Source organism: Choloepus didactylus, chromosome 2 (genome assembly GCF_015220235.1).
Source record: "Choloepus didactylus isolate mChoDid1 chromosome 2, mChoDid1.pri, whole genome shotgun sequence".
NCBI classification, from domain to species: domain Eukaryota; kingdom Metazoa; phylum Chordata; class Mammalia; order Pilosa; family Megalonychidae; genus Choloepus; species Choloepus didactylus.
Genome location: NC_051308.1, coordinates 151,113,548 through 151,140,595, shown reverse-complemented (window position 1 = coordinate 151,140,595; position 27,048 = coordinate 151,113,548). Strand labels below are relative to the sequence as shown.

At 38.3% G+C, this 27,048-nt stretch overlaps 2 protein-coding genes across 3 annotated transcripts in view; both read left to right on the top strand.

Moving 5' to 3' along the window:
- The first annotated feature begins 886 nt into the window (after window positions 1-886).
- Window positions 887-2,835, top strand: LOC119513626 (zinc finger CCHC domain-containing protein 10-like). Its single transcript, XM_037809007.1, has 2 exons — window positions 887-1,132; window positions 2,347-2,835. Exons 1-2 carry the CDS (start codon window positions 887-889, stop codon window positions 2,833-2,835), a joined length of 735 nt encoding a protein of 244 aa, XP_037664935.1.
- An 11,086-nt stretch (window positions 2,836-13,921) lies between these two features.
- The window catches only part of CDC7 (cell division cycle 7), a 33,339-nt gene continuing 20,212 nt past the window's right edge, over window positions 13,922-27,048 (top strand). Inside the window, exons 1-4 of one of the 2 annotated variants that reach the window (XM_037826659.1) lie at window positions 13,922-14,029; window positions 14,776-14,950; window positions 21,908-21,991; window positions 23,412-23,547. In XM_037826659.1, coding sequence (XP_037682587.1) covers window positions 14,836-14,950; window positions 21,908-21,991; window positions 23,412-23,547 — 335 coding nt within the window. In that variant the 5' untranslated portion in view covers window positions 13,922-14,029; window positions 14,776-14,835. Of the gene's footprint in view, window positions 14,030-14,319; window positions 14,338-14,775; window positions 14,951-21,907; window positions 21,992-23,411; window positions 23,548-27,048 lie in introns of those variants that run through there. The other variant, XM_037826660.1, reaches the window with a different exon arrangement.

Below are 27,048 nucleotides of genomic sequence, written 5' to 3'. Positions count from 1 at the left end.
TATCTTCCAATAATAACACATGAGGTTACCTGTGCTTTCAAATTCAGTTTCATATTTAACTTAGAACAATATTTGCTAGCTATGTTGGAAAAAAAACTTTTTAAAACTATAGTTCAAGTCTGATATAAATCAAGACCTTTGTAATCAGAGTCTTGGATTAAAATTCCAGTTTTGCCACTCACTGGCTTGTCATTATCAGCAATTTATCAGTCTTTTCTAAAACAAATTTTCCTGATCTGTAAAATAGGTCCAATAATTAAAGCGTTCATGAGATAATACACATAAAGATCTTACTACAGTGCCTGACACTGACCTACCACAATGCCCATTAAATATATTGCTTTCTCCTTCTCATTACATAATAATTCAGATATACAGGTGTGATTGAGAGGGAATTGTGGAAGTTTTCCCTTATAGTCCCAATATTGAACTTTCCTAGTTTTTGTTCAGGATTCCTGGATGGGAAGAAAGTTCCCCAGTTTGGCTGCTCGAGTTTATGCTCCTCATTGCCAGTACTGTGTTCTTTTAACTATAAATGTTTTTTTCCTCACTATTCTAATGCAGGCCTGAGCTTAGATATTATCTATGTACCTCAACTCCAGCTGGACCCTGAGGAAGCTAGAGAAAATTAAAGACAAGGGGGGTGGGGGTGGGATCTGCTTATCCGAATCCTCTCTCAGCTATCCACCAAGTTCTTAAAAACAAATATGCCTAATTATTACAGGGGCAGCGGGCAAAAAAGGAAAGTAGTGTTGCCAGTTCCCTAAATCTTGTTGTGAGCCAATATCTTGATATAGGGAGTATCTGCTCTCTTTGTTCATACTCTTCCACCGTTGGCCCCAGGAGCAGCATCTTCTCTTATTTGGGGTATTGTCTCACAGGAGAGATGTTTCAGGAGGCAAGTGCCATATTAGTGACCCTCTTAGAACATGCCTTTGACAGCTACTGTCATCTGCAGGAGAAGCTAAAACAGCAGAAACAACTCTCAATCCATCACCCAAATAAACAGGATGAACACAGAAAGCCGCTCCTACCTCCAGGGCTCGGGTTGTCCCCTCCCTGGCATCTCCTTCCTCCTCGGCAACAGAGACTCCCCAGTCCACTTCCTGGAAAAGGCTACATCAGAAGGGATGTACTTTCCATTGGCTTAATTGTTTCTATGATCCACTGACCTAGTTATTATTAATCCAACAGCTTTCTCATATTTGGTAACACTAGAAACAAAACATGCTTGTAGCTCAGTCAGCAATAATGAGAACAAGATTGCTAATTTTGCTTTCTTGTAAGACTTGTAGTTCATAAACAAACTAGATCCTTGCTCTCCTTTCATCATCTCTGAGGGAGAAATAAACACAAACAAAACAGAAATGTCCTATAAGCTGTACAAGGCCTCACATAGGAGTAGAGTAAAAAAACTGAAGCTTTTCCAAACAGACAGTGGTAAGAGATCATTTCAAGTAACCTATTTGGAATTTTCTCTCTCTCTCTCAGCTAATAATATTTCTCAAATAGCTCACCCAGCTTATAGCCTCTTTCTCAAGTCCAATTATCTCTCTCTCCTATTTCATACCCTTCATTAGATCTCTACCACATTCATTTTGAGAAGGAACACAAGACTTTTCATGGTGTGGGCCTTGTCTACTTTCTAGCTCATCTCCTACCAATCTCTCTTTCCTCTATTTGTCCTGTAGTAATACCAAACAACTTAAAGTTTTCAGAACACATCTATATGTCACAGACCTCTTAGAATGCCTCTTTCTTCCCTACTTACCTAGTGAGCTCCTATGAATTTTTCAAAGCTCAGCTTGGATTTCAGTTTCCCCAGAAAAAGTTCCCTGACCTAGAGTTAATCACTCCTTCTTATGTTCCTTGTACTCATTCATTCATTTGACATTTGACAAATATTTATTGACTATTTAATATGTCTCAGGGAATCCCATCATAATTGTTGTCAAAATGGCTAACACAACATACAGCTCATCACATACCAGGTACTGTACTAAGCATATACATTTATTAATTCATTGACTTACCTAAAGACTAGATGAAATAGTTACTTTTACTATCACCCAGAATCCCAGAGAGGTTAAGTAACTTGTCCCTGTACACACAGGCAGTTCAACCTCAGAATGCATGCTCAAGACAGCCATCGTCTTTACCCTCATAAAGATAAGTCGAATGGGAAAGGTTGACATTAAGAAGTAATGATAGGACAGGACAGGTTGGGAGCGGGGAGACGCGCATCAACCGGCAGGTGAGCTGACGCTGGGATGTGAGGCCGGACTTGAATCCCCAGCAGGGAGTGGCTTAGTGTAGCCGTTTCTCTAACAGGGCGCCTGACCTAAGGAGCTCGGGCCAGTGAGGGAAGCAAATAAGCAACATGTAAGATGTCAGAAATGTTTAGAATTTGGACACTGGACTTATGAATGCACAGGAAAAAGAAAATACCTACACAGGACTTCAAGAACAGCAGAACTAAAGAAAGCTTTAAAAGAAAAAGAAAACAGATTATTATCACCACAAAGCATTGGAAAAACTAATGTAGAAAAAAAGACCAAGAAAACAAGGTCTAAGTGTGTAACCAGTTCCAGTACAAATAGCAGGGACAGTTCAGCCAGTGATTCTTCATCAGAAAATGAAGAAACTTCTTCTTCACCCTCCTCAGAGGATAGTGACACTGATGAAAGCTCTTCTAGTCTTTCATCTTCAGCTTCCTCCACAAGTTCTTCCTCCTCTTCTGATTCAGACTCAGATTCCAGCTCCTCCAGTAGCAGTAGCACCACCATAAATAGCAGCTCTGAGGATCAACCACCAAAGAAGAAGAAAAAGAAATAGAACTGCTCCATCCATGTTGGACTTATGGACTGAAAACATTAAAGTGATTCTCTAAAGGGAATTTAAAATATGTTAAATCCAAAAAGGTTAACTGATCAAACTTTCTAGAGTTCAAAAGTTTCTAAATGTTTTACTTTGTAAGAGCATAAAAAATATTAATAATGGATTACATATATAAAGACTTTTATTTTAAGGGGAATTTTGTTTTGCTTTTTTTTATCTTTAAAATATACCTCTAAAATCAAAGCTGAAATCCAGTAAATCTGTTTGTGCGATGAAACTTACCTTTTTTCCCCCGTGAAATAAATGCCATATTTTATTATATGTTAATGGTATGTATCTATCAGACATGTTTTCAGAATAATGTATCAGAATATCAGACAATGAATTTCTAATGCTTTTGGCTATGTGTTATTCTGTAAGATTTAATACCTTGCTATTGTAAGGTTATGAGTTTTTCTACTGTTGATAAATGTGCTCTATTTTTATATCACATTCAGAAAGTTTTTCTGACTTCTTGTCCTAAATGGAAAGTTCAAGGAACTTATTATATATTTATACCTTTGGAATGGTACAAGTTTCATATTGTTGTATCATTCATTATCTTGTGGTTCCTTACGTTCTCAGAGTCACACTTGTCTGAGGAAAATCATTCTAGAGGAACCTCAAAACGAGCAAAAAATCGGATAATACTTAGGCATCTAATCTTGGTGACTTTTGATAAATTCAGCATATCAGAAAAGAAAGCAACCATGTAAAAAGCTATCTTAAGTAAAAGTGATATAAATATCTTTGAGTAATGGCATGCTATAAACGGTACCATTTAAAGGAGAAAAGAGGTAGGAGGAAGAGGTAATTTTTGCAGAAAATTAGGGCAGTGTTGGTTGCCTTTTATTAAAAAGATTTTTTTTTGCCTTTCATAAAGATTGCCTTTTGCCATTTCTGTAATTACTGTATGACTGTATGTGGTAACTGGCCACATATGACAGTCTACTGCATAAATATGAATGACTTGGATTAAATTTGGTGTGTTTACATGGCATATACACAATTGAAATCTAACATAAAAGTCAGGTTTAAAAGGAAATACTGCACAATATTTCTTAAAAGTAAAATACTTTGTAGTGATGAGACAATTTGGTTTAATATCACATTATTCTGTGATGTCTTTTAAACTTTGGAAAGTGGTATAATTTGTAGAAAATCTTGGTTTGGGTTCAATATTGTAAAAACATGAATACTAAGTCTTTTATATTTTTATGAAAAAGTAGTATAAAATTACTTTTGAAGAAAATGGGCTTCTACTTAACCTTGAAATAGATATATGTTGTGAGTTTAAGGAGCCTGTGATTACTTGCAAGGTTTATAGAGCCATCTATAGATTGTTCTCATGCATTTCAATGATTGTAAATAAACTCTCAAAATATAATTTCAAAGGCTCCATACAGAATGTATCATTTTGCAGGTAAATTTTATAAATTAATAATCAAACACATTTTACAATATTTGTAGTCTGTAAGGGTAATTTCAGCAGTTAAAGAATTTGCAAGAGGAAAAACATGTACATACATGAAATACCTGCAGTTAATAAAACTCACAGTTTGTGCTCACACACACACACAAAAAAAAGTAATGATAATGAAATGTGATAAAAGAGAGAGAACAGGGTGCTATGGAAGTGTGCACCTGGGGACCCAACGTATTTAGGTGGGGAGGCCTCCCTGAGAAAGATGTTCAAAGCTTGGTCATGAAGGTTAAGCATGGAAACTTCTGCTTCAACCCCTCTATAGCCTTCCAGCTACTTGAGGGTAGAGTCCTTCTTAGTTGTCTTCATATTACAGGTACCTACTCTATTGCTAGGCCCAGCAAGTCTGAGAAATTATTTATCAAATGAATAAAAATTAAAATGTTAGGTGTCTTCTATGAACTCTATCAGAAGCTTTACATATTTTTAAAATTTAATCTTTATAACAATCCTGCAAGGCAGTTATTTTTCGTCTCCACATTATTAATCGAGAACCTGAACCATTTTTTATGAACCTTTGTGTATTTCAGAATTCCATACCATTCCATTGCAATTTCAGAATTGACTCACAGGAAGCTCTTTGACTTTTAAATAAGTTTACACTTAATTTTTGAAGTAAAAGCTTTTCCCATGAAATTCTAAGGATTTGCCCTATGCATTTTATAATGAAGGTCTACTATTTTATGTATAAACTGAAGATTCCACTTACTTATTATTGCCCTAAGAGAAAAATACTATTCATATTCAAAAGCTATGCATTTGCTTTATCTTTGTCCTAGGTTGTCTGACTTTGAGGAGTTTATAAGCAAGTGCCTCAGCTATTTGTTTCAATTAAATAGTGAAGGTTAAAAAATGGGGGGGGTGGTGGACGTATCAGTAGGGGATAAGACTTCCAGTAACTTTTCCTTTCATATGCTAGTAATTTCTTTTTATCTTTTGTTTTGTTTGTTGTTTTGTTTTTGTTCCTTTTGTATGCACCTTCACGGAGAGAGAGGAGCAGAATTATCTGAAAGTTGTGCTGGGAACTTAATTCTGAGTTGGCTGTACAACTGACTGGCTGGGACTAGAGCTCCCTGCTTCTCCCAGATAGAGAAGCTGCACCCAACTCCATTTTTCACAGGACCCAAGGTCTCTAGTTGTTGGGGAGTTGATTTTCCCAAACAACTCATAATCAGTTGGCATCTAAATGCAGGTTACCTGATATCCACGTAGTTTGAACCCCATCAATAAGATGGTTCTCATGCATTGCCTGTAAGAAAGGAAAACAATAGTAAGGCAGGATCCCATTGCTGGAGCACAGAACCACAGTGTCTACATGGCTTCTCTGGCTAACCTTTGTCAATAACTTTTCCCAATAAAGTATATTGCTTTACTCAGACTATGTGACACTGTAGTATTCACCCTTACCCACTTTGGATGACAGCCCAAAATAAATAGAAAGAAAGGAAGGAAGGAAGGAAGGAAGGAAGGAAGGAAGGAGGGAGGGAGGGAGGGAGGGAGGAAGGAAAGAAAGAAAGAAAGAGAATACTATTTATTTTTCAAATGAAAATTTCTTCTTAATTTTCCTTAACTTTGGACTGTATGAATCAAAACCTATGCACTTTGCATTGAAGGAGGGAAAGAGTTAGAGGACAATTAGTCATTCTCTACCTAGGCTGGGGCCCAGGTACCACTTGGCCCCAAGTCCTCATGTATTTATCCAGTTGTTTTCAAAATCCCTACCTTGTCCAGGAGAAGTTGTCTGCTGAACTCTTCTCATCCTTCTACCTCATAACACACCACACACTTCTGGTTGCCAAGTAAAGGAGTAATTATATGATTAAATGGGGGGAGAAACTTTGACAAGGACTATAATACAGATTTTACAGATAAATGTGGCCAACTTATCAATCAGTTGTTCTCCCCCTAGGTTGCACATTGGAAGATGCTGATGCATGGGTCCTACCTCCAGAAATTCTGTTGTAATTGACCTGGAATATAGCCTGTTCCTCAGGAGTTTTAATAGCTCCTCAGGAGGGGATACCACTTACAGTGTTGTAGTTTGCTAATTCTGCCTTTTCGCAAAACACCAGAAATGGATTGGCTTTTATAAAGGGGGTTTATTTGGTTACAAAGTTACAGTCTTAAAGCCATAAAGTGTCCAAGCTAAAGGGGTACCTTCACTGAAGGAAGGCCAATGGCATCCGGAAAACTTCTGTTAGCTGGGAAGGCACGTGGCTAGTGTCTGCTCCAGAGTTCTGGTTTCAAAATGGCTTTCTCCCAGGCTGTTCCTCTCTAGGCTGCAGCTCCTCAAAAATGTCACTCTTAGTTGCTCTTGGGGCGTTTGTCCTCTCTTAGCTTCTCTGGAGCAAAAGTCTGCTTTCAAAGGCTGTCTCCAAAATGTCTCTGTAAGCTGCAGCTCCTCTGTCAGCTCCCGTGCATTCTCCAAAGTGTCCCTCTTGGCTGTAGCAAGCTTGCTGCTTCTGTCAAGCTTATATAGTGCTCTAGTAAACTAATCAAGGCCCATGCTGAATGGGTGAGACCACACCTCCCTGAAAATTATCTAATCAGAGTTATCACCTACAGTTGGGTGGGTTGCATCTCCATGGAAGTACTCAAAGAATTACAATCTAATCAACACTAAAATGTCTGCTCACACAAGATTGCATCAATGATAATGGCGTTTTTGGGGACATAATACATTCAAACTGGCACATACTGCTTGGGGAGAAAGTGGATTAGGCAAAGTAACTGCTATCTCCCTGGCCATGGAATGGGTTTTGGGGTCAGGATAATCTGATCTCTTCACGCTAAAATGGATCTTTTCCTTCAGCAAATATAGCCACCCTCTCCAGTGGTCTTAACTCTGAAATCCCAGTTTTCACTACCTCATATACCATCTACCACCTCTATCCTTTTAACTCATTCTTGTACTCCCATACATAAATTCTTAGATTACAATGGGATTCCCAATCCTTTGTTCCCACCACCTTTATCTAGTTACCTATCTATCTATCCATCCATCTATCTATCATCTATCTATCTATATCACCTCCCTAAACTTTTGTTTACTTCTTTGTAAACACTCTCACTTGCTTTCTGTGTGATATTCATCCTCGGTTAAATCCAGTTATCCCTTTCCATGTCTGCACTCTCTTGACTGAAGTTTCCTTGAGAAAACTCATACCACTATGCTTTAAATTGATGACCCAGACTGCAAATGGACACTCAACCCTGCTGGCAATATTGCAAACTTTCCCCAGTTCACATTCTCACTCCCAGAAGATTCTTTAGACTTTCTTCTCACTCCTCCAATCTCTAATACCTCCCTGCATCACTCTCAGATGAAGACCTCATCTCATATTTTATTCAGAAAATTGATGTGATCAGATAGGAAACACCTGTGCTGGTTTGAAGCTGTTATGTACCCCAGAAAATGTCATTTTTTTTTTAATTTTATTGAGATTGTTCACATACCATACAATTATCCAAAGATTCAAAGTGCACAATCAATTGCCCATGGTGCCATCATACAGCTCTGCATCCATCGCACAGTTAATTTTTTTTTCCAATTTTTAGAGCATTTTCATTACCCCAGAAAAGAAATAAAAACAAAAAAGAAAACTCAGTTTCTCTCCTACGCCTAACCACCCCCCCTCCATTATTGACTCATAGTATTGGTATGGTACATTTGTTACTGTTGATGAAAGAATGTTAAGATACTGTTAACTGTAGTACATGGTTTGCAATAGGCATTTTTTAAAAAACATATTGTTTTTAAACAATAGGTGTGTTTTTTCAAAGAGAGAATCAAAGGATTCTTTTTTAATTGACATTATTAGCTTCTAGTATCATACATTTGTTTAGTTCATGAAAGAGATTTCTAATATTTGTGCAGTTAATCATGGACATTGTCCACCACAAAATTCCCTGTTTTGCACATTCCCATTTTTTAACCTCCAACTTTCCTTCTGGTGACATATGTGACTCTAAGCTTCCGCTTTCCATGACATTCACATACCATTCAGCACTGTTAGTTACTCTCACAATAACGTGCTACCGTCACCTCTGTCCAATTCCAAACACTTAGGTTCAACCTAGTTGAACTTTATACTCATAATAAGCAACTGCTCCCCATTCTTTATCCTCATTCTATATCCTGTTAACTTATATTTCATGTCTATGTGTGCAGGATACTGATTACGTGCTTCGACTTGGCGGGCCTGGGCTGGGGGACCTGATCAGCCCCTGGGGAGGGTGGTGGGCACGGGCGACAGCGCCCTCCACAGCCCCCCAGGCCTGAGAAAGTGAGGCCGGAGGCAGGCCCCATTTCCTCACCCAAAATACCACCGTTAGGGGAGGCTTGCCGGAGGGAACCGCCTTTTCCCCACCCCCTTATCTTGCCCGCACACCCCCCGTTGCCAGAGCAACTCCCGCCACCACCAGTGCGCATACACTGTTGCCAGACACCGTTGCCAGAGCAATTCCCGCCCCTTTTCAAACAACCTCCGCGCCCTCTTAGAACCAATCCTAACCTCCGCACCCTCTCAGAACCAATCCTAGCCTTTATCCCCTCAGCATTGGCTTGTAACAACCCCCGCCCTTCTTGCCAGCCTATATAACCTGTGCTCACCCCTGAATAAACCCCCTTTTTTGTTCTACCCCCACTGGAGGAAGAGTGTCTTTCCTTTCCCTTCTCGCCGCCCTCCACGCCTTGCACGCCTCCGCCGGGGAACTGGCCAAGTCCCCTGCCTCGCCCTCGCCTCCGGGAAAGAGCCCCCGCCGCCGGTACCCTCCGAGCAACGCCGAGAGCCGAGGGTTCAGCAACCGGCCGCCATCCCCCCAGACGATCTAACTGCGACCGCATATGTGTTTACATATTACAATTAGTTCATATCAGTGAGACCATGCAGTATTTGTCCTTATGTGTCTGACTTATTTCACTCAGTGTAGTACCCTCAAGATTTCTTCATCAGCCCGTTTTTTTCTTTCAAGATGGCTTTGTTCACCAACCATACTTTCCGTCCTAAGTAAACAATCAGTGGTTCCCTGTATAGTTACATATTTGTGTATTCACCACCATCACCACTATCTCTATAAGGACATCTCCATGTTTTCCACAAAGAAGGAGGAAGAGTCAAAGAAGGTAAAGAGACAAAAGAAAAAGAAAAAGAAAGAAAGAAAGAAAAACATGACAGCTAAAAAGCAATGAAAGGAAAGATATAATTAAACTAAAGTAGCAGAAAAGAGTCAGACAATATCACCAATGCCAAGACTCCCAAACCCCTCCCTCATGTCCCCCTGTTATAGGTATTTAACTTTGGTATATTCTCTTTGTCACATTAAAGGAAGCATAATACAAAGTTTCTGTTAATAAAAAGAATACCACCCTATTTTTAACACCTTGCAAGGTTGACATTCATTTGTACTCCCTCATGTAAAAACATATTTGTACATTTTATCACAATCGTTGAGCATCCTAGGTTTCACTTAGTTATACAGTCACAGTCTTTATCTTTCCTCTTTCCTTTTGGTGTCCCACATGCTCCTAACCTTCCTCTTTTAACCATCCTCACAGTCATCTTTGTTCACTGTACTCACATTGCTGTGTTACCATCCCCCAAAACTGTGTTCCAAACCTCTCACTCCCATCTTTTCTATTTGTCTGTAGTATTCCCTTTAGTATTTCCGGTAGCGTAGGTCTCTTGTTCACAAATTCTCTCATTGTCTGTTTGTCAGAGAATATTTTAAACTCTCCCTCATATTTGATGGACAGTTTTGCCAGATATAGGATTCTTGGTTGGTGGTTTTTCTCTTTCAATATCTTAAATATATCACCCCACTTCCTTCTTGCCTCCATGGTTTTTCCCGAGAAATCTGCACATAGTCTTATCAAGCTTCCTTTGTATGTGATGGATCACTTTTCTCTAGCTGCTTTCAGGATTCTCTTCTTATCTTTGACATTTGATAATCTGATTATTAAGTGTCTTGGCATAGGCCTATTCAGATCTATTCTGTTTGGGGCACACTGCGCTTCTTAGATCTGTAATTTTATGACTTTCATAAGAGATGGGAAATTTTCATTGATTATTTCCTTTATTATTGCTTCTGCCCCTTTTCCCCTCTCTTCTCTTCTGGGACAACCATGACACGTATATTGGTGCATTTTATGTTGTCATTCAATTCCCTGAGACATTGCTCATATTTTTCCATTCTTTTCACTATCTGTTCTTTTGTGTGTAGGCTTTCAGGTGTCTTGTTCTCCAGTTCCTGAGTGTTTTCTTCTGTCTCTTGAGATCTGCTGTTGTATGTCTCCATTGTGTCTTTCACCTCTTGTGTCATGCCTTTTATGTCCATAGCTTCTGCCAGTTGCTTTTTCAAATGTTTGAGTTTTACCTTATGTTTGCCCAGCATTTTCTTTATAGCCTTTCCTGTGAGGTTTCCATTTGCTGTGCTTTTCCTAACCTGCCCAGCAGGCGGCTCCTGTCAGCCTATCACTCCCAACTGATGTAAGGAGATGTGTTTTGGCTTTAGTTTCTGTTATGGCTGTTTTCCCCCAGACTCTGGGATCTGATTCTGAAGGAAAGCTGGGCCCCACCTCCTTACTCTTTGGGAAAAACACCCCCTAGGATTTATCATTTGCATTTGAATTGTCTCTCTGTCTCTGTTATCTCCACCCCTGTCTGGGGCAGATCCCTGGGAACTGAAAATGGCTGCAGCTCTCTATTCTGAGCCCCTGAGGTTGAGAGAGAGAAAAAGGGACAGAAAGCCCCCTTTTGGAGCCAGTATACAGGCCCCCAGTTTCACTCATTAGCCAAAGGTAACACCCGGTCTTCTGGGCTCCCTCTCCCAGTACAGATGCATCTTCTGGGTTCTGTAAGGTCAGTCATCAGTAAAAGCCTCTGTGTGCTTATTGGGGTGTTGTAACTTGTATTCGGCAGTCTACATTTGTTTATTAAAACCCAGTTGGAGCTCAGCTGAGCTATATTGGCTCACTCAGAGAGTGCTGCTGGTTTCTACCACAATGAGGTTTTGCAGCAACGCCTGCTGTGGGGGAGGGAGCTCTCAGCATAGTTTCGCAGCTTTCACTTACAGATTCTGTGCTGTGGTCTCAGGCATTCCTCCCAATCCAGGTTGGTGTACAAAGTGTGGGCAGTCATGTTTGTCCCCAAGCAGTTATTCCAGATTATTTACTAGTTGTTCCTGGTTGTTTATTAGTTTTCCAGGGGACTGACTAAATTCCACTCCTCTCTATGCCGCCATCTTGCCCCTGCCATGTTCTTTTAATCTGTCCTTGTAGGGGCAGACCTATTGTGGGTGGAACTTTTTGATTAAGTTGTTTCAATTGAAATGTGACTCAGCCCATTCAAGGTGTGTCTTAATCCCTTACCTTGTCCTTTATGAGGGGATAAAAGGCAGAAAGCTGAGAAAGAAATGCCCTGGAGATGCCAAGAGAGAACCCACAGACACTCAGAGAGAAAGCCACTGGAATTAGAAGCTGAAAGCAATGAAAGCCAAGAGCGAAGGACCAGCAGATGCCAGCCATGTGCCTTACTGTCTAACAGAGGAACCCCAGATGCCAGCAGCCTTTCTTCAGAGAAGGTATCCTCTTGTTGATACCTTAATTTGGACATTTTCATGGACTTAGAATTGTAACTTGTAACTTAATAAATCCCATTGTTAAAAGCATACCCATTTCGAGTGTATTGCATTTCAGCAGCTTTAGCAAACCAAAATGCCACCTTATCCTCCCACCCATACATAAACCACCTGCTTGGACCCATCTTCTCTGTCTTCCCATCCTGTAAAAAAGATGGGAGTCCAGGTTTTTTTCAAAAGGCCCATCCCACTTCCTTATGTTTTGGATCAATGCCTTCATCCTTCTTTATAACCTATTCCTGTGGGTATTCCCTTTTTCTCCCACATCAACAATTTCTCTTTCTCTATTAGATCATTCCCACCGTCATATAAACATCTATCTGTCAACACAATAGCAACAAAAGACTTCCTGTGCTCTAATAACCCACTCTACCCACCATCCTATTTCTCTGCTTTTCCCCCAGCTCCAAAATCAAGAAACACACAGATGCACAAACAAAATCTCAAGAATTGTCTCCACTTCTACATCTTTCATTTTCATTACATTCCAGTCTTTCTGCCTCAGTACACCTCTGAAACTGCTCTTGACAGAGGCTTTAATGGTTACCATGTTGTTGCCAAATCCATGGTCACTACTGTGACCTCATCATACTTTATTTTCTTGCAGCATTTGCTATAATTGACCACTTCCTTCTAAATTGTAAAACTTTCTTTCTTGACTTCTGACAGCACCTCCTTACTTTCCTGGCTGCTCTTAGCCTCCTTTCCTGGCTTTTCCTTCCTCCTATGCTGAACTTTGAAAAGTTGGAGGATCTCATGGCCCATTTCTCTTCCTACAATCTTTGCCTTGATTACCTCATCCAGGTCCAAGGCTTTAAGTTTCATTTATAAGTTGATGACAAACAAATTTATATCTCAGCCCAGACTGTGTTCCAGACCAGTATATCCTTTTATTCACTTGAGATCATCACTTGGATATAAAATAAGCATCTCAGACTTGATTATTTTAAAAACTTCCAGCCAGAGAGTACCAGAAACACATCTATAGTTGTACACCATGAGGATTTGGACCTGTGTTAGGTGATTTGGAGAAGGGTTCGAGGAAGAGGGATTTTGCTGCAGGAAGCAGGGGTAATTTATGATTGGTTATTTTAGTAAATATTATCTAGAAGGAGAGAAGACTGGACTGAAGTTAAAATTGCAATTTTTAAAGAAGCCACAATCACTCATATTAGTCAGGATAGGGAGATGTTTTGGTATTTTTGTGCCTTTGAAAATGTTCATGTTTTGTCTGTGTTCAGACATGATTATGGAGTGATCTTATTTTTGTCTTGATCTACCATGGTTATAGAGTGACCTATCTGATGTTGATAGTCTGTGAAACTGTTTATTTTCATTTATTCATTGGCTTATTGTCACCACCTCACTGTAATTTAGCTTCACAGAAGGGTGGCACTCGTCTGTCTAGTTCACTGCTATAACTCCAGCCGCTAACAACTGCCTGCCTCACAGCCGAGCGTTAAATAACATATATTGAATGAGTGACTAACTGAATGCCACTGTTTCCATTTATGTTAATACAGCCATAAACAATCAGCGATTGGCATTTGTTTGTTTGTTTGATTAGAGAAGCAGGGCACTCAAAGGAGAGGAAGTAAAAGCATGAAGTCAAGACATTAAGTCTGCCCCATGGCATGTTGGCCACAGTATGGTAGTACATGTCAGGACTCCAGGACCTGAGGCTTTCCTTTCTCTGAATTGCCTTCTTTCCTGAAAACAGTGTTGGATCCTTAACTTTACGATAGGTCCACCCTATTTTTTCGTAATGGTTATTCCTGGGATTTATTTCTATAACTGCTCTTTGGCTAGCTATTAGCCAGCCACGACCTCAGGGCAGAAACCCAACTCCCCTGCGCAAGCGCCAAGCAGTGGATTCCACGGCGCCTAGAGCTTTATAGTGCGCATGAGCAACTAGAAGAGGCGGCGCGGAAAGTATTGCGCAGGCGCGTTTGGCAGACTCGCTAAAAGGGGAGCTTTGGAGCTGGTGACCCAGGCATTTGGGAAACCACAGAAGTCGTATTCCCTTCAACCGTGAGTTTCTGACGGTTTGTTCCATGGCGCGGGATTCTAAGGGCTTAGAAATAAATTCAGGATTCGTGACTCGGTCTTGTCGCAGTGCAGTTCCCCCACCCCCACCCCTTCGTATCCCGCTGAGCCGCGGCGGGAAAGTCGCGCGCCTGCGCACTAAGCATCCCGTTCGGTCTCGGGTCAGAAGAGAGCAGATCCTTTACCGCCGAGCTCGCGACCCGGCGCTGACTTGAGGATCCCGGTTCATTCCCTCTTCTTTTCCTGCGCCCGGTGCTCGTGTCCCGTATTGTATAAGCTCTCCACAAACTCGCGTGGGTCCGGGACGAGTCTCCTGGCTCTCCCTTTCAATAGTCAAAAGATTTCCTCCTTCAGCCCCTGTCCTCAGGTCAAACAGCACTGCTTCCCTCTCTACACGCACAAACACGCACACCGGCGGCCTGGTGCCCAGGAGCTGCACTACCCGCTTCCCCCACCCCTCCACCTGCACACACCCTTCCACCGCTGCTAGCTGCTGCTTAGCCTCCACCGGCTGGGTAATTATCCCTTCGGTCCCTTGCCAAAATTTCTGGAAGGTGAAGGTAAAGCAAATAAAATCCTTAGAAGTTGCCAACAATTCTCCTTCCTTTAGGGATTTGAACCCCTGGTGCATTCTTAAATGTTTACTCCTTTAGGGGCAGTGGCATTTTTTTTTTAGTGCTTAAGTGAGTGATTTAAACTTCTAATCTTTTCCAATATTCTTATTTTCACAGCTCCTTTGCTTCCCTTGTGGACATGATCCGTTAGCTGGCGTTTTGCATCCTAGTTGTGTGATGGAAGCGACTTTGGGGATTCAGGTGGATGAGCCAAGGACTTTTTCTCCTTTGCCTGACCGATTTCAGGCTGAAGGCTCCTTAAAAAAATATGAGCACAATTTTAAACTTCCAGGTATGTGTTTAATTTCAAAGATATACTTAGAGGCAACAATTCTCCATTTTAAATTGTTTTTTAATAAAATAACTTCTCAAAAACAAAAAAATAATTACTCAAATCTTAAAGTAAGTTGTATGTTTGTGTAGGAGCATTTTAAGAATCAGTAAAGCTTCATAAGATCTAGATTTAGGATTGGCTTGCATCTTAGAAAGAGAATTGTAGTTCACCCTTGTCATTTTACAGATGAAGTTGCAAGGACAAATGTGACTGCCTGAGAACATATGAGCTGTCAAACATAAATCTCCTAGACCTATGTTCTTATTTCTACTCACCATATTGCATTTAGAAATCAACACTGGAAGGATCTTCACTAAAGTATTCAAAGGCAGAATTCAGTGACACAAATAAATGAATTTTGGTAACAGTAATAAAGTGCCACATCTCAGTGTATGTCATGAAGTATCATTTGACTGTATCCCAAACCTTGGTGTGAGGAGGAAAGGGTCAAACAGTACCTGGTCTTGTACACTAAAATGTGCACCTGCATTCCTGCTCTAGCACAGTGCCTGGGACATAGTAGACATTCAATAAATATTTGTTAAATGGAGGAGTTCCAGTTGACTGTATTTTTGTTCCTAATAGTTGCTAAAATCTTTTCCATCTTTGTTTTAAGTGCTTGTCCAAAAGCTATTGATTTGACCATTTGTCCATGTTAGATGTGTACTTTACATAATACAAAATAGACTTTAACATCGCCCTAGAAAAATGTGACATTGCATACTTTTGCTTTCCGGCTAAAACTAAACTTATCTTTGGTCTCAAAATGAGTACCGTTCCTGATCTTCCTGTTTTTGGCCATGAAAGCCATTATTATCCCAGTTACCTATGCTTAAACTTCAGAATTGTCTTGGATTTATGTTTTGTATTTGCTCCCCATATGCAGTCACCCAGCTTTATCTTATTTTTAAGAAGTATAGCATTGCCTTTTTTTTTCCTTTCCTACTGGCACTATATTAATTCATTGCCTTAACACTTTGCTCCTGAATTACAGTGACGTTTCTAAACTGCTTTCACTTCCTTTCCACTCTCCAGTTCAATTTATACACTGGTACCAGAATAATCTTAAAAAACGCCAGTTTCATTCAATTTCATGGACACTGTCCCTCTTCTTCTCCCCCCACCCCCCTTTCTGGCAGTTGCTTGTTTTTCATGATTCAGCTTTCCTGTATTAGTCATTTGACACAGCATCCTGTACTGCCTTGTATTATTATTCTTGTATTGTTTAGCACTCTGTATATTTTGTCTGTGCAGTTTGTAGATGAGCTCCTTGAAGGCAATATCTCCCATACCTTCTGATTCATTTGTGCATTATAAATCTGACTTGGTTTTAGTATTATGTTCAGGAAAATGCCACTATTCTAATAGTCTGAAAATTGGTTGGGAAATAAACAGTGGGGCAAATTTTATCCCAAATTTCAAAAGTTTTTTGGCTTTTAATGTAAAGGCACATTGAATACATTATAAATAGTGACTGATAATTTATAAAACATGCTGAAATTTGATTCGTATTCTTTTTTAAATGACCCTTAATAAAACCTAAGGTTATATAAAAAATATAACTCAATGGTAAGTTCAGTAAGGGGTAAAACTGATGAGGTCCAGGCATATAGCTGTTTCATGCTCTAATTTGATTTACTTTCCCTTGATGGACTAACTCTTGGAAGGTGGGACTTGTTTTATGTATCTCTGTATTCCCAGAACTTAACCGTGTTCTGCATTATATAGTATGCTATAATTTATTTAATTATCTTTTTATTGTTGGACCTTTAGATTGTTTTTCATTTTTGGTTATTAAGAAAGGTGCTTGCAACGAACAAGTACCCAGTATAGGATCAAATGTTTATTCTTTCATTCATTCAGCAAGCTTTTTTTCCCTTGTTAGTAGTATCTATTACATGCCAAAAGCTCTAAGTTTAGTCAGTGATAAAAGATTTGTGTTCAATGAAAGAACTATACAGTAAGTGTCTTCTCCATAACATTGGCCTATACTAGAAGGCTTGCTTTCATTATGTTAAATGGATGCCCTTAGTTCATACTTCTAAAATGGCTTACAGGTAAAGTGAACTTCTGTTCTGGTTTGCCAGTGATAGATCCAGTTTTGCCTGTTGTCACTAATTATTCACGTTGATTAATTATTATTAGTACCTCCTTTCACCCTCTGGAGTGTCCCGGTTTGGACTACATTATATGATTCCCTAGTTATGGGAAATATAAATCAGACAGTATACAAAGTCCCAGAGCAATTGTGACGTATATTCTTGGTGTGTCCATTTTACTCCATGGTAAGTAAAAGAAAGCATTTCACTCATTCGATGAGTACTTACTAAACTTTTATTATGTGGATGCACTTTTCTAGGTACTAGGGGTAAATCAGTGCATACAACAAAATCTATGCCTTCAATTTAGTGGAAGGAGACAATAAACAGAAAATGTGTATAGTATATTCAAAACTGATATAGTACAATGGAGAAAATGTAGAGGAATGGGGAAATTTAAAGTGTTGGAGAAGATTGTGATTTTAATCAGGGTAATTAGAGAATACTTCAAATGAGGTGACCTTTGAGTTAAGACTTGAAAGTGCTGAAGGAGTGAACTATGCAGATATCTGAGGAAGAGCATTCCAGACAGAGGGAACAGCAAGTGCAAAGGCCCTGAGATGGGAGTGGGCCTGGCATTTAGGAATAGCAAGGAGGTCATTGTGGCTGGAAGGAGGGAGGTGGTGGAAGTGACATCAAAGAGGTATGCAGAGGGGGTTCTTTGGCTGTTGTATGGACTGAAATGGGAAAACATTAAAGGATTTGAGGAAAATAGTGACCTGATGATGTAGCTTTAACAGGCTCACTCTGGCTACTGTGCTGAAAATAGACTATAGGTAGGCAAGGATGGAAGCAGGGAGAACAGTTAGGAGGCTGTTGCTATTAAAATCAACTTGAATGTATATGTAGCAGAAGACAATTCACATAAAATTTCAGAATAGAAACCTGGACCCTCATGTATAAAACATGAACATTTAAATAAACTTTTAGCTTGTGATGGACCTTCCCTTAAATCCTCAAATGATATACTCATTCACCTCAGCCTTTAGTAGTATTTTTCAGCTGTTGATATGAATTCTGTTTTTTGTTGTTCACTCTCATTTCCCACTGCAGAATTTGAGGATATTGCATGCATTTTGGTTGGCAGAGAAATTTACTGTTTTTTAGAAATGTCAAAGTTGTTCTGCTATCATAGGAAACCTTAATATAAACATATGTTGGATTTTGTGAAAATGAATGAGTACGTAGTTAGTGAGTAATAGTGGTTGAAAGCACATTAAGCTTACAGTCATTCATATGACTTGTGCATTACAGTATTTTCATATTGTGTACATCTTCTTTCTGGTGATAGATTCTAACAGCTAATCAGCATCTGTATTTCCAAATGCCACCTTGTCCTTACAGGCAGAGGGAAGTGCTGAAGTATGGAATTCATAGGAAAGTCACAGACTATTGTAGTTGGAAGGATACTTTGTAAAGTTCATCTAATCTAACCCTTATATTTTACAGGTGAGGGGACTTGAGGACTAGTATGATTAATGGTAGTGACAGGAGTGAATCCAGATATTTAGATTCCAGGTTTTCTACATCAACACTGTCCAGCAGAACTTTCTGTGATAATGGAAATGTTTCTATATCTGCACTGTCACATGTGGCTAGTGTAACTGAAGAAATGAACTTTTTAATTAGTTTTTATTTATTTAAATTAGATAGTCACGTAAAACTAGTGAACAGCTCAGCTTTATATCATCCTACCATACAGCTTTAAGTATTAACAGGTACACACAACAAAACATGCACACAAACACTTGAATAAATACATTCACTACAAATAGAGTTTTCAAAATATTTCATCATATGCAAATACTGTTGATTGTAAGATGTACTGTATTTTAGGTATTACTCAAAAATATTGCTAGTTGTACCATAATACAATGCTTTCTTATCACCTAGAATGTTTTATGTTATACTTACTGAAAGAGTCCTTTTTCACTTAATTAGACAATAATTTTTTGCCTTAATACATAGAAAGGAAAATAAATATTTAGGGTCTGTCTCTTCTGAATCACTTTTTGTACTCAGATCATTGATACCCTGTTCCCCCACACACACATACCTTATTGTCCTTTATACATTAGTAATGCAGAATTTCTTTGAAGAATCCTTTTGTTTTGTTTTGTTTTGTAAGCTATTGCTATTAAGAACCCATTTAGGAGTAGCTGGCCTGCATTTGGTTTCTGCTTCACCACCTCCACCACACCTCCTACAACCATTGACTCTTAAGAGTTAAATAAATGCTCTTCATTGGTTTCCTGGATTTTCTAAGTCACTGACACCTATTCTGCAAGTTTTGATGCTGGCTGGCAGTATTTTTAAGATGCATACCGATTTCAGAGTTGTTAAAATTGTGTCTTAGAATCAAAGAAATGTAATATCAAATTGGACAGATCAATTTAGTACCCATTTATGGTGCCTTTCTTGTGACCCTGTGGAATTTGAAAGTGTTTGGAATTGACACTCATCAGGAAAGATTGTAATAGGCTGTGACAACTGTGACTCCTCAAAAGCCAGCTTTCTCCCAGGCCTTGGTTTTGTCTTTTAGAGGGCGGTAACATGGACTCTCATAATAAGGTAGCTGATGTTGTCTTTAGCTTCACTCTGTTGTGACTTCTGAACTTGCTTTTTCTACGGCTATCTCATATACCCATGATGATAGTGGTATTTCATTTATTTAACACACGTTCCATGCACTATTCTAACTAAAAGCTGATAATACTGCGGATTATACAGATAAGGGAAACTCTGTACTGGAGGAGGCATATAGTAAACAAATGAACAAATAAATAAACAGGATAATTTTACGGTGGATAAATACTCTGCAGACAATAAACAGAGTAATGTGTGTAAGGGGAAGAGTGCTAATTTAAATGGGATGTTAGAGGAGACTGATGATAAACCAACCACATGAAGATTTGAGGGAAGAGCATTTCAAGCAGAGGAAATAATAGCAAAAGCCCTGAAGTAATAATGTTGATAACTAACTACAATGGTAACAATTACCATTGTCATTTAATGTTTACCGTGTGTCAGGCATTGTTAAAAGCTTCACTTAGGTATATTATTTCATTTAATCCACAGTATCTCAATGGCATGAGTACTGTTATTACTCCTTTTTTATAGACAAGGAAACTACATAGAGATCAAGCAGTGTGCTTAAGGAAGGTCATACTGGCTGGTAAATGGTGGAGCCGGGATTCTAACCTTGGCCTCTCATCTCCAAAACTGATACTCATAATTGCTTTATTATATTACTTCTTCCGTTTAAATCATTGAAGCTTTCCCAGTCCACTTATGAAGCATCTGAGGAGGTGAGAGCAGTTTAAATAAGTTCTCGCCTTTATTTCCTGAACTCTTTCTTCCCAGTTCCTTAGATAGGATGATGTAATGGAAAGGACACTAGACTAGATCTTTATGGCCTCTTACTTGGTCTCCAGCTTTTAGTGCTCCTCCTCCCCCCTCAAATCCTTCTTCCATTTGTCATTTTCCTGTTAAAAACCTTCCAAGCACTCTCTACCTTTCCCTTCCCCAGCCACATTTAATTTCATCACCTTCCCCTCTCAATAATCCAATAATCCATGCCTTTTCCCATTTCTTTGCATACATAGTCTTCCTAAAATGTCTTCTTCAGCCTTCTCTGCTTGTGAATTCTTTGGGTAGCAGCTTAGCAGTTGCTTGAAGAAGGCTTCCTAGTACCTTCAGAAGTATTCATTTACCTACTTTCTACCTAGAAGTATATGCATTCCTCTGTTATTAGAATGACCACATTGTGTTAAGAGTGAGTTTTTAATATCTCTCTCCTGTCTTGCACTAGACTAAGCTCCTAAATAACAGGGGCTGCATCAGATTTGTTCATTTTTTAATATGTCCAGTGCTGAGCATTTTTAAAAACTGTTAAATGAATGAACCTATAGACTTATCAACAATGCCTCTGAAATTGGGTAAATGGTTTACCTTCCCTCAATAGTATTTCCTTATCTGAAAAATCAGAACAGTTCCTGTCCTGCCAATAATATAGTGGTATCTGAAAAGATAATGCATGTAAAAGGCTTTGAAAATATCTTAAACTTTTACACAGTGCAGGATATTATGATAATTTAAAGTAGTTGTTGCTTGTTTTAGCTATTGTAATAAAATCGGAAGACTTTAAATATGTAGTTCTCTTTTCGATCTATTAGTTTATTGCATTTTGTAATATTGTCTCCCCTTATTTTAGCAATGTACATTTTTATGAAGAGCTTATATTACTTAAAAGTAGCAATTTGGCTGCTGTTAAGGATAAAGAGTACTACTAGTAATTGGGACAATTTTTTAGTACATATTTTTGATATTCCTAAAAGCTTTAGTAGACCTTCTCTCTGGGGTATACTGTGACTATTCAATACATTAAAACTTTTGCAAGCTTGTAAGATTTTGTACCTTTTGGAGAAGGAAATAATTTTCAATAAGATTGTACAGTGTCCTTGTCATGCCATCTAGTGATCATGGCACAAATTTTTTTTTTTTTTTTTTTTTTTTAATTTTACATCTTCGTTGTGTTGTATTCTATGCAATGACAAGGTATATGTTAGTATGTAATTCCAGAGTAGTAGAAATGTAGTGTGTGTGTAATTCTGGGACTTAAGCTATCTGATAATCTGTCAACAGCTTAAGAGATCTGTTTGAGTTATAGCAACTTGATGGGGTTTTAATGATTTCTTTACCATGATTTTAAGGTTTGTTAAAATTATTTTTATTAGTAATTAACCATGTTCTAGAATTTATTTCATTGAATTTTTAAAAACTTAAGTGTAACTACAGATTCTTGTTTCCTTGATAGGTGTTAAAAGAGATATTGAGAAGCTTTATGAAGCTGTACCACAACTTGGTAATGTGTTTAAAATTAAGGACAAAATAGGAGAAGGTAATTTTGGGATATATTTTATTATCTTTACAAGTTTTTTTTCCTTGTATTTTTCTTGTATAATCTTGGTTTTCATTATTATTTCTTATTGAAAAAATGTATATTGTTTTTAAAATATTAAGACCATGGTTATGTTATAATTATGATCACAGTTTTTCTGTTTTCCCCTAGAGAATGAAGGAATAAATAGTCAAAATAAAAACAGTCTTAATTTAATCTATTCTACCATTTAAGGTATTGATATATTAGTGATATATTATTAATGATAATTATTAAAATTGAAAAGTTTAAGATTCATATGGGGAGATTTGATGAAGGAAAGCCAAATCTTTTTCCTCTTTCTCCATTGCAGTTAAATAAAATAGTACAGTGAAACATATATGAAGCCTAAGATGGCACAACAATGAAAATAAAATGGTCTAGTATTTATAGGATGGTCAGTATGAACACAAATACCATTGAGAGACTGGTAATTATATAGAGTGATTGAAGGATGAATGTAGAGGACAGATGCAAGGGGAATGAGAAAGCAAAAGATAACAGAACTTTTTGGTGGCTATACTGAGAAATGCCTAAATAGTAAAAACTATCATTTACTTGGTTGCCTTTTACAATAAAAAGTATCAGATGGGAAAAGGCTGGGTCAGTGGGAGCAGAGAAATTGTGAGACAAGATGATTTGGGATTGTGGCTCAACAGAGGTAAGGAGCAGATCTTTACATCTTTTTACTTTCCTTTAAGTCTATGTGCCAAAACTTTATTTTGGAAACATGGGTGTCCCTCTAACAAATTGATAGCTATTCCTGGGGCAGGGAATGTTTTAAAGCTAAATAGGTTTAGGAAATATAGCATGTTGTAGCTCCCTCTTGGTTCATCATGATGTACTTTAACACATTAAAGACTCTGGAAAATTTTGTAGTAAAGAAATCTGTTTAATTTGTTTTAGTTCAGTAGTTCTCAAATGTAATTAACCACCAAGTTTTTTTTTCTATTTAGTTTTATTTTAAATTTAAAAGCTCATGTGTTTTTGTAGGTTTGTTTCCCCTACATTTCTGGTTCTAACAGACTTGTACCAAGGTATTAAAGAAACTTCAAATGACAGTATTGTAGAAAAATACTTACTGGAATGGGTCATGACCATGGAAATAGTTGATGATAGCTCAAACAGATTTGCTGTAGAGCTTTGGTAAATTAATGTATCCTCTAAAGATGTTGAGGTGAGGATAGTTATGAATTTATTAAAAATTGAAAATAAGTTATATTTACATGTGTATTTGGCTGCACGTTCAATGTCATTAAAATCTTAATCATAGGTTATGATAATTTATGGTTTCCAAACGACTTTTAGGATCTGTTTTAGCATTGTTTCATTACCATTTTTAAAAACCAAATGTTAAAAAATCTAATAAATTGTTTTACAGGCACTTTCAGCTCTGTATATTTGGCTACAGCACAGTTACAAGTAGGACCTGAAGAAAAAATTGCTCTAAAACACTTAATTCCAACAAGTCATCCTGTAAGAATTGCAGCTGAACTTCAGTGCCTTACAGTGGCTGGGTAGGCAGTTTAAAGATATTTGAATTGAACTGGCTGTATATAATTTATAAGATTTTTAAGTGGATGCTTAGCAGAGGTGATGAGATTTTCTGTGTGTTAAACATATTCCCATCCACGTGTTTCCCCTGTCCTTGGAATGGTTAGTTAACTTTATATTAATTCTCTTAGAGTAGTTTTCCCTTGAAGCTCAGTTTATAATTTGGCTTTCATGATACAGATTTAACAAAAATTGTGGGGAATGATATTTCATGTCTACCCAACTATTAACAGCCTCATCCCATATTTTATTGAGAACAACAGCATTGTCTGACATGTATTTCTCGTTGGTCTCTCTCTGCTAGGTCATTCCTATCAGCATATCAACATGCTGTAGTATCTCTGATTGCCCCCGCCCCCCCCATTCTTCCATCATTTCTTTGTTCACTTTTACATCCAATTTCTCAAAACTTGTCTGAACATACTGTTTTCACTTCTATACCTCCTTTTCACTATACACTCTGTGTGGCTATTCTTCTCTATGCTGTTTCTGTCCAGGTGAAATCTAAGCAGCATTCAAGATTTGAGCTATGGTCTTTTTGATTTTGACCTCTCTAAAATTTAATTTCTCCCTTTTGAGCTATTGTCTTTTGACTTCTGTACTGCTACACCCTCTTGAGTTTTCTTCTTACCTCATTTGGCCTTTCATTTTCAGTATCCTTTGCTAGCTCTGTCCTCTTCTACCTGACCTCTAAATGTTGGAGTTCTTCAGTGCTTGATCCTGGGCTTTTCTTTCTCTGTATTCTTCCCTAGATAGTATCATGCATTGCCACATGGCTTTAAATACATAGTATGATTCTCAGAAGTATGTGTCTAGCCTCAGATCTCTTGTCTTAATTGGGGATTTGTATGTATCCGCTTGGGTATTTGACTTTCTGTTTGGGTACCTGATGAACATCTCAAACTTAATATGCCCAAAATGAAATTTTTAATCCACCTTCTCCCTCCCACCCGCACCACAAAAAACCCCACTGCAACAACCTGTTCTCTCTCATCTACCCTTCTCAGCAAATGGCACCACTGTCTACCCACTTGTTCAAGCCAGAAGCTTTGGAATCATCCGCAGTTTCTCCATTTCTTTCCTAAACCACATCCATCACCATGTCCTGGCCATTCTGCTTCCAAAAATATATCTAAAACCCTGTCCATTTCTTTGTATTTCCACTGTCAACTACCTCAGTCCAAGCCTGGCCTACTATTGTAGCCTATTTCTCCTCTCTCTAATACCATCTTCACACAGCAGCCAGAATACTCTTTAAAATAGAAAAAATATATATGTATATGGTACAAAGTGGATAATGTTAGTTCCATCATTTAAAATCCTTCAGTGGTTTCCCTGTGTACTTTGAGGAAAAAAAAAATAATCCAAACCCTATCATTACCTTTTAAATTTCTGTTTAACCAAGGCCTTTCCTACCTTTCCATCTTTCCCAAAATTATTCCCTACCAGTCTTCCCACCTTCTGCACTGTGCTCCAGTTTCTTTTTGTTCCTCAAATTTGTCTCGTGCTTCCTTACCTCAGGGCTACTGCCCATGCAGTTTCTCCACTCAAAAAGACCCCTCCCTAGTGTTTACTCTCTGACTCCTCATTTATCTGATCTGAGCAAGAATAGCACTGTTTCAAAGAGGTCTTCTCCAAATTAAACTAGATTTCCTCTATTTTTCATTGTTGCATCACTTTTTGTTTTTTTTAAAGCCCTTAACATAATCTGTCATTATTTGTCACCTTGTTATTATCCGTTTTGCTCACTAGTCCCATATCTAGACATCTCTATCAAAATGATGAAATTTTGTTTTTGAATGCATTTTTTTTACAGTTTCCCTCTTAACTTTGTTTAACATCCACATCATTTTACTCAGACTCAAAACCACAGAAATTAATTTTACCCTATTTTCTTCATCTTTTATAAGGCAAACACAGTGGTTACCAGCATAAATCTGGAGGACACTGCTTGGATGCTAGCTCCATGCTTTACTAATTTAATGACCATGGGGAAGTCTCATAGAGTTGTTGTGAAGATTGAGTTGGTTAATACCTGTGAAATGTTTAGAAGAAAGCTTGGCGTATAGTGGATGCTCAGTAAATGCCAACTATTATTGTTATTTTAAAATTTATTTATTGCTATTAGCATCTTATCTGCTACTAAGTCCTGTTAATTCATTCTTTTTTTTTTTTTTTTTTAATCATCATTTTATTGAGATATATTCACATACCACGCAGTCATACAAAACAAATTGTACTTTCGATTGTTTACAGTACCATTACATAGTTGTACATTCATCACCTAAATCAATCCCTGACACCTTCATTAGCACACACACAAAAATAACAAGAATAATAATTACAGTGAAAAAGAGCAATTGAAGTAAAAAAGAACACTAGGTACCTTTGTCTGTTTGTTTGCTTCCCCTACTTTTCTACACATCCATCCATAAACTAGACAAAGTGGAGTTTGGTCCTTATGGCATTCCCAATCCCACTGTCACCCCTCATAAGCTACATTTTTATACAACTGTCTTCGAGATTCATGGGTTCTGGGTTGTAGTTTAATAGTTTCAGGTATCCACCACCAGCTACCCCAATTCTTTAGAACCTAAAAAAGGTTGTCTAAAGTGTGCGTAAGAGTGCCCACCAGAGTGATCTCTCGGCTCGTTTTGGAATCTCTCTGCCACTGAAGCTTATTTCATTTCCTTTCACATCCCCCTTTTGGTCAAGAAGATGTTCTCCATCCCACGATGCCGGGTCTACATTCCTCCCCGGGAGTCATATTCCACGTTGCCAGGGAGATTCACTTCCCTGGGTGTCTGATCCCACGTAGGGGGGAGGGCAGTGATTTCACCTTTCAGGTTGGCTTAGCCACAGAGAGAGGGCCACATCTGAGCAACAAAGAGGCATTCAGGAGGAGACTCTTAGGCACAAATACAGGGAGGCCTAGCCTCTCCTTTGCAGCAACCGTCTTCCCAAGGGTAAAACTTATGGTAGAGGGCTCAACCCATCAAACCACCAGTCCCCTATGTCTGTGGTCATGTTAGCAACCATGGAGGTGGGGTAGGCGAATACCCCTGCATTCTCCACAGGCTCCTCAAGGGGGCACTACATCTTTTTTTTTTATTTTCCTTGTTTGTCTTTTTTCTTTTTTTTTTTTTTTTTTAACTTTCCCTTCTTTTTTCAAATCAACTGTATGAAAAAAAAAGTTAAAAAGAAAACAAACATACAATAAAAGAACATTTCAAATAGACCATAGCAAGGGAGTAAGAAAAAGACAACTAACCTAAGATAACTGCTTAACTTCCAACATGTTCCTACTTTACCCCAAGAAAGTTACATAATATAGCAACATTTCAGTGAACTTGTTCCTACTACATCCATCAGAAATTAACAGACCATAGTCATTTCTGGGCATCCCCAGAACGTTAAATAGCTTATCTGTTCTTCTTGGATTATTGTTCCCCCTTCCTTAATTG

What these genes read in the sequence shown, in the direction of transcription:
- LOC119513626 (XM_037809007.1), top strand. Translation starts at nt 887, where the DNA reads ATGTTTCAGGAGGCAAGTGCCATATTAGTGACCCTCTTAGAACATGCC. An exon ending in AAGGCTACATCAGAAGGGAT is followed by an intron (nt 1,133 to 2,346) that starts GTACTTTCCATT and finishes GCCTGACCTAAG; the next exon opens with GAGCTCGGGCCAGTGAGGGA.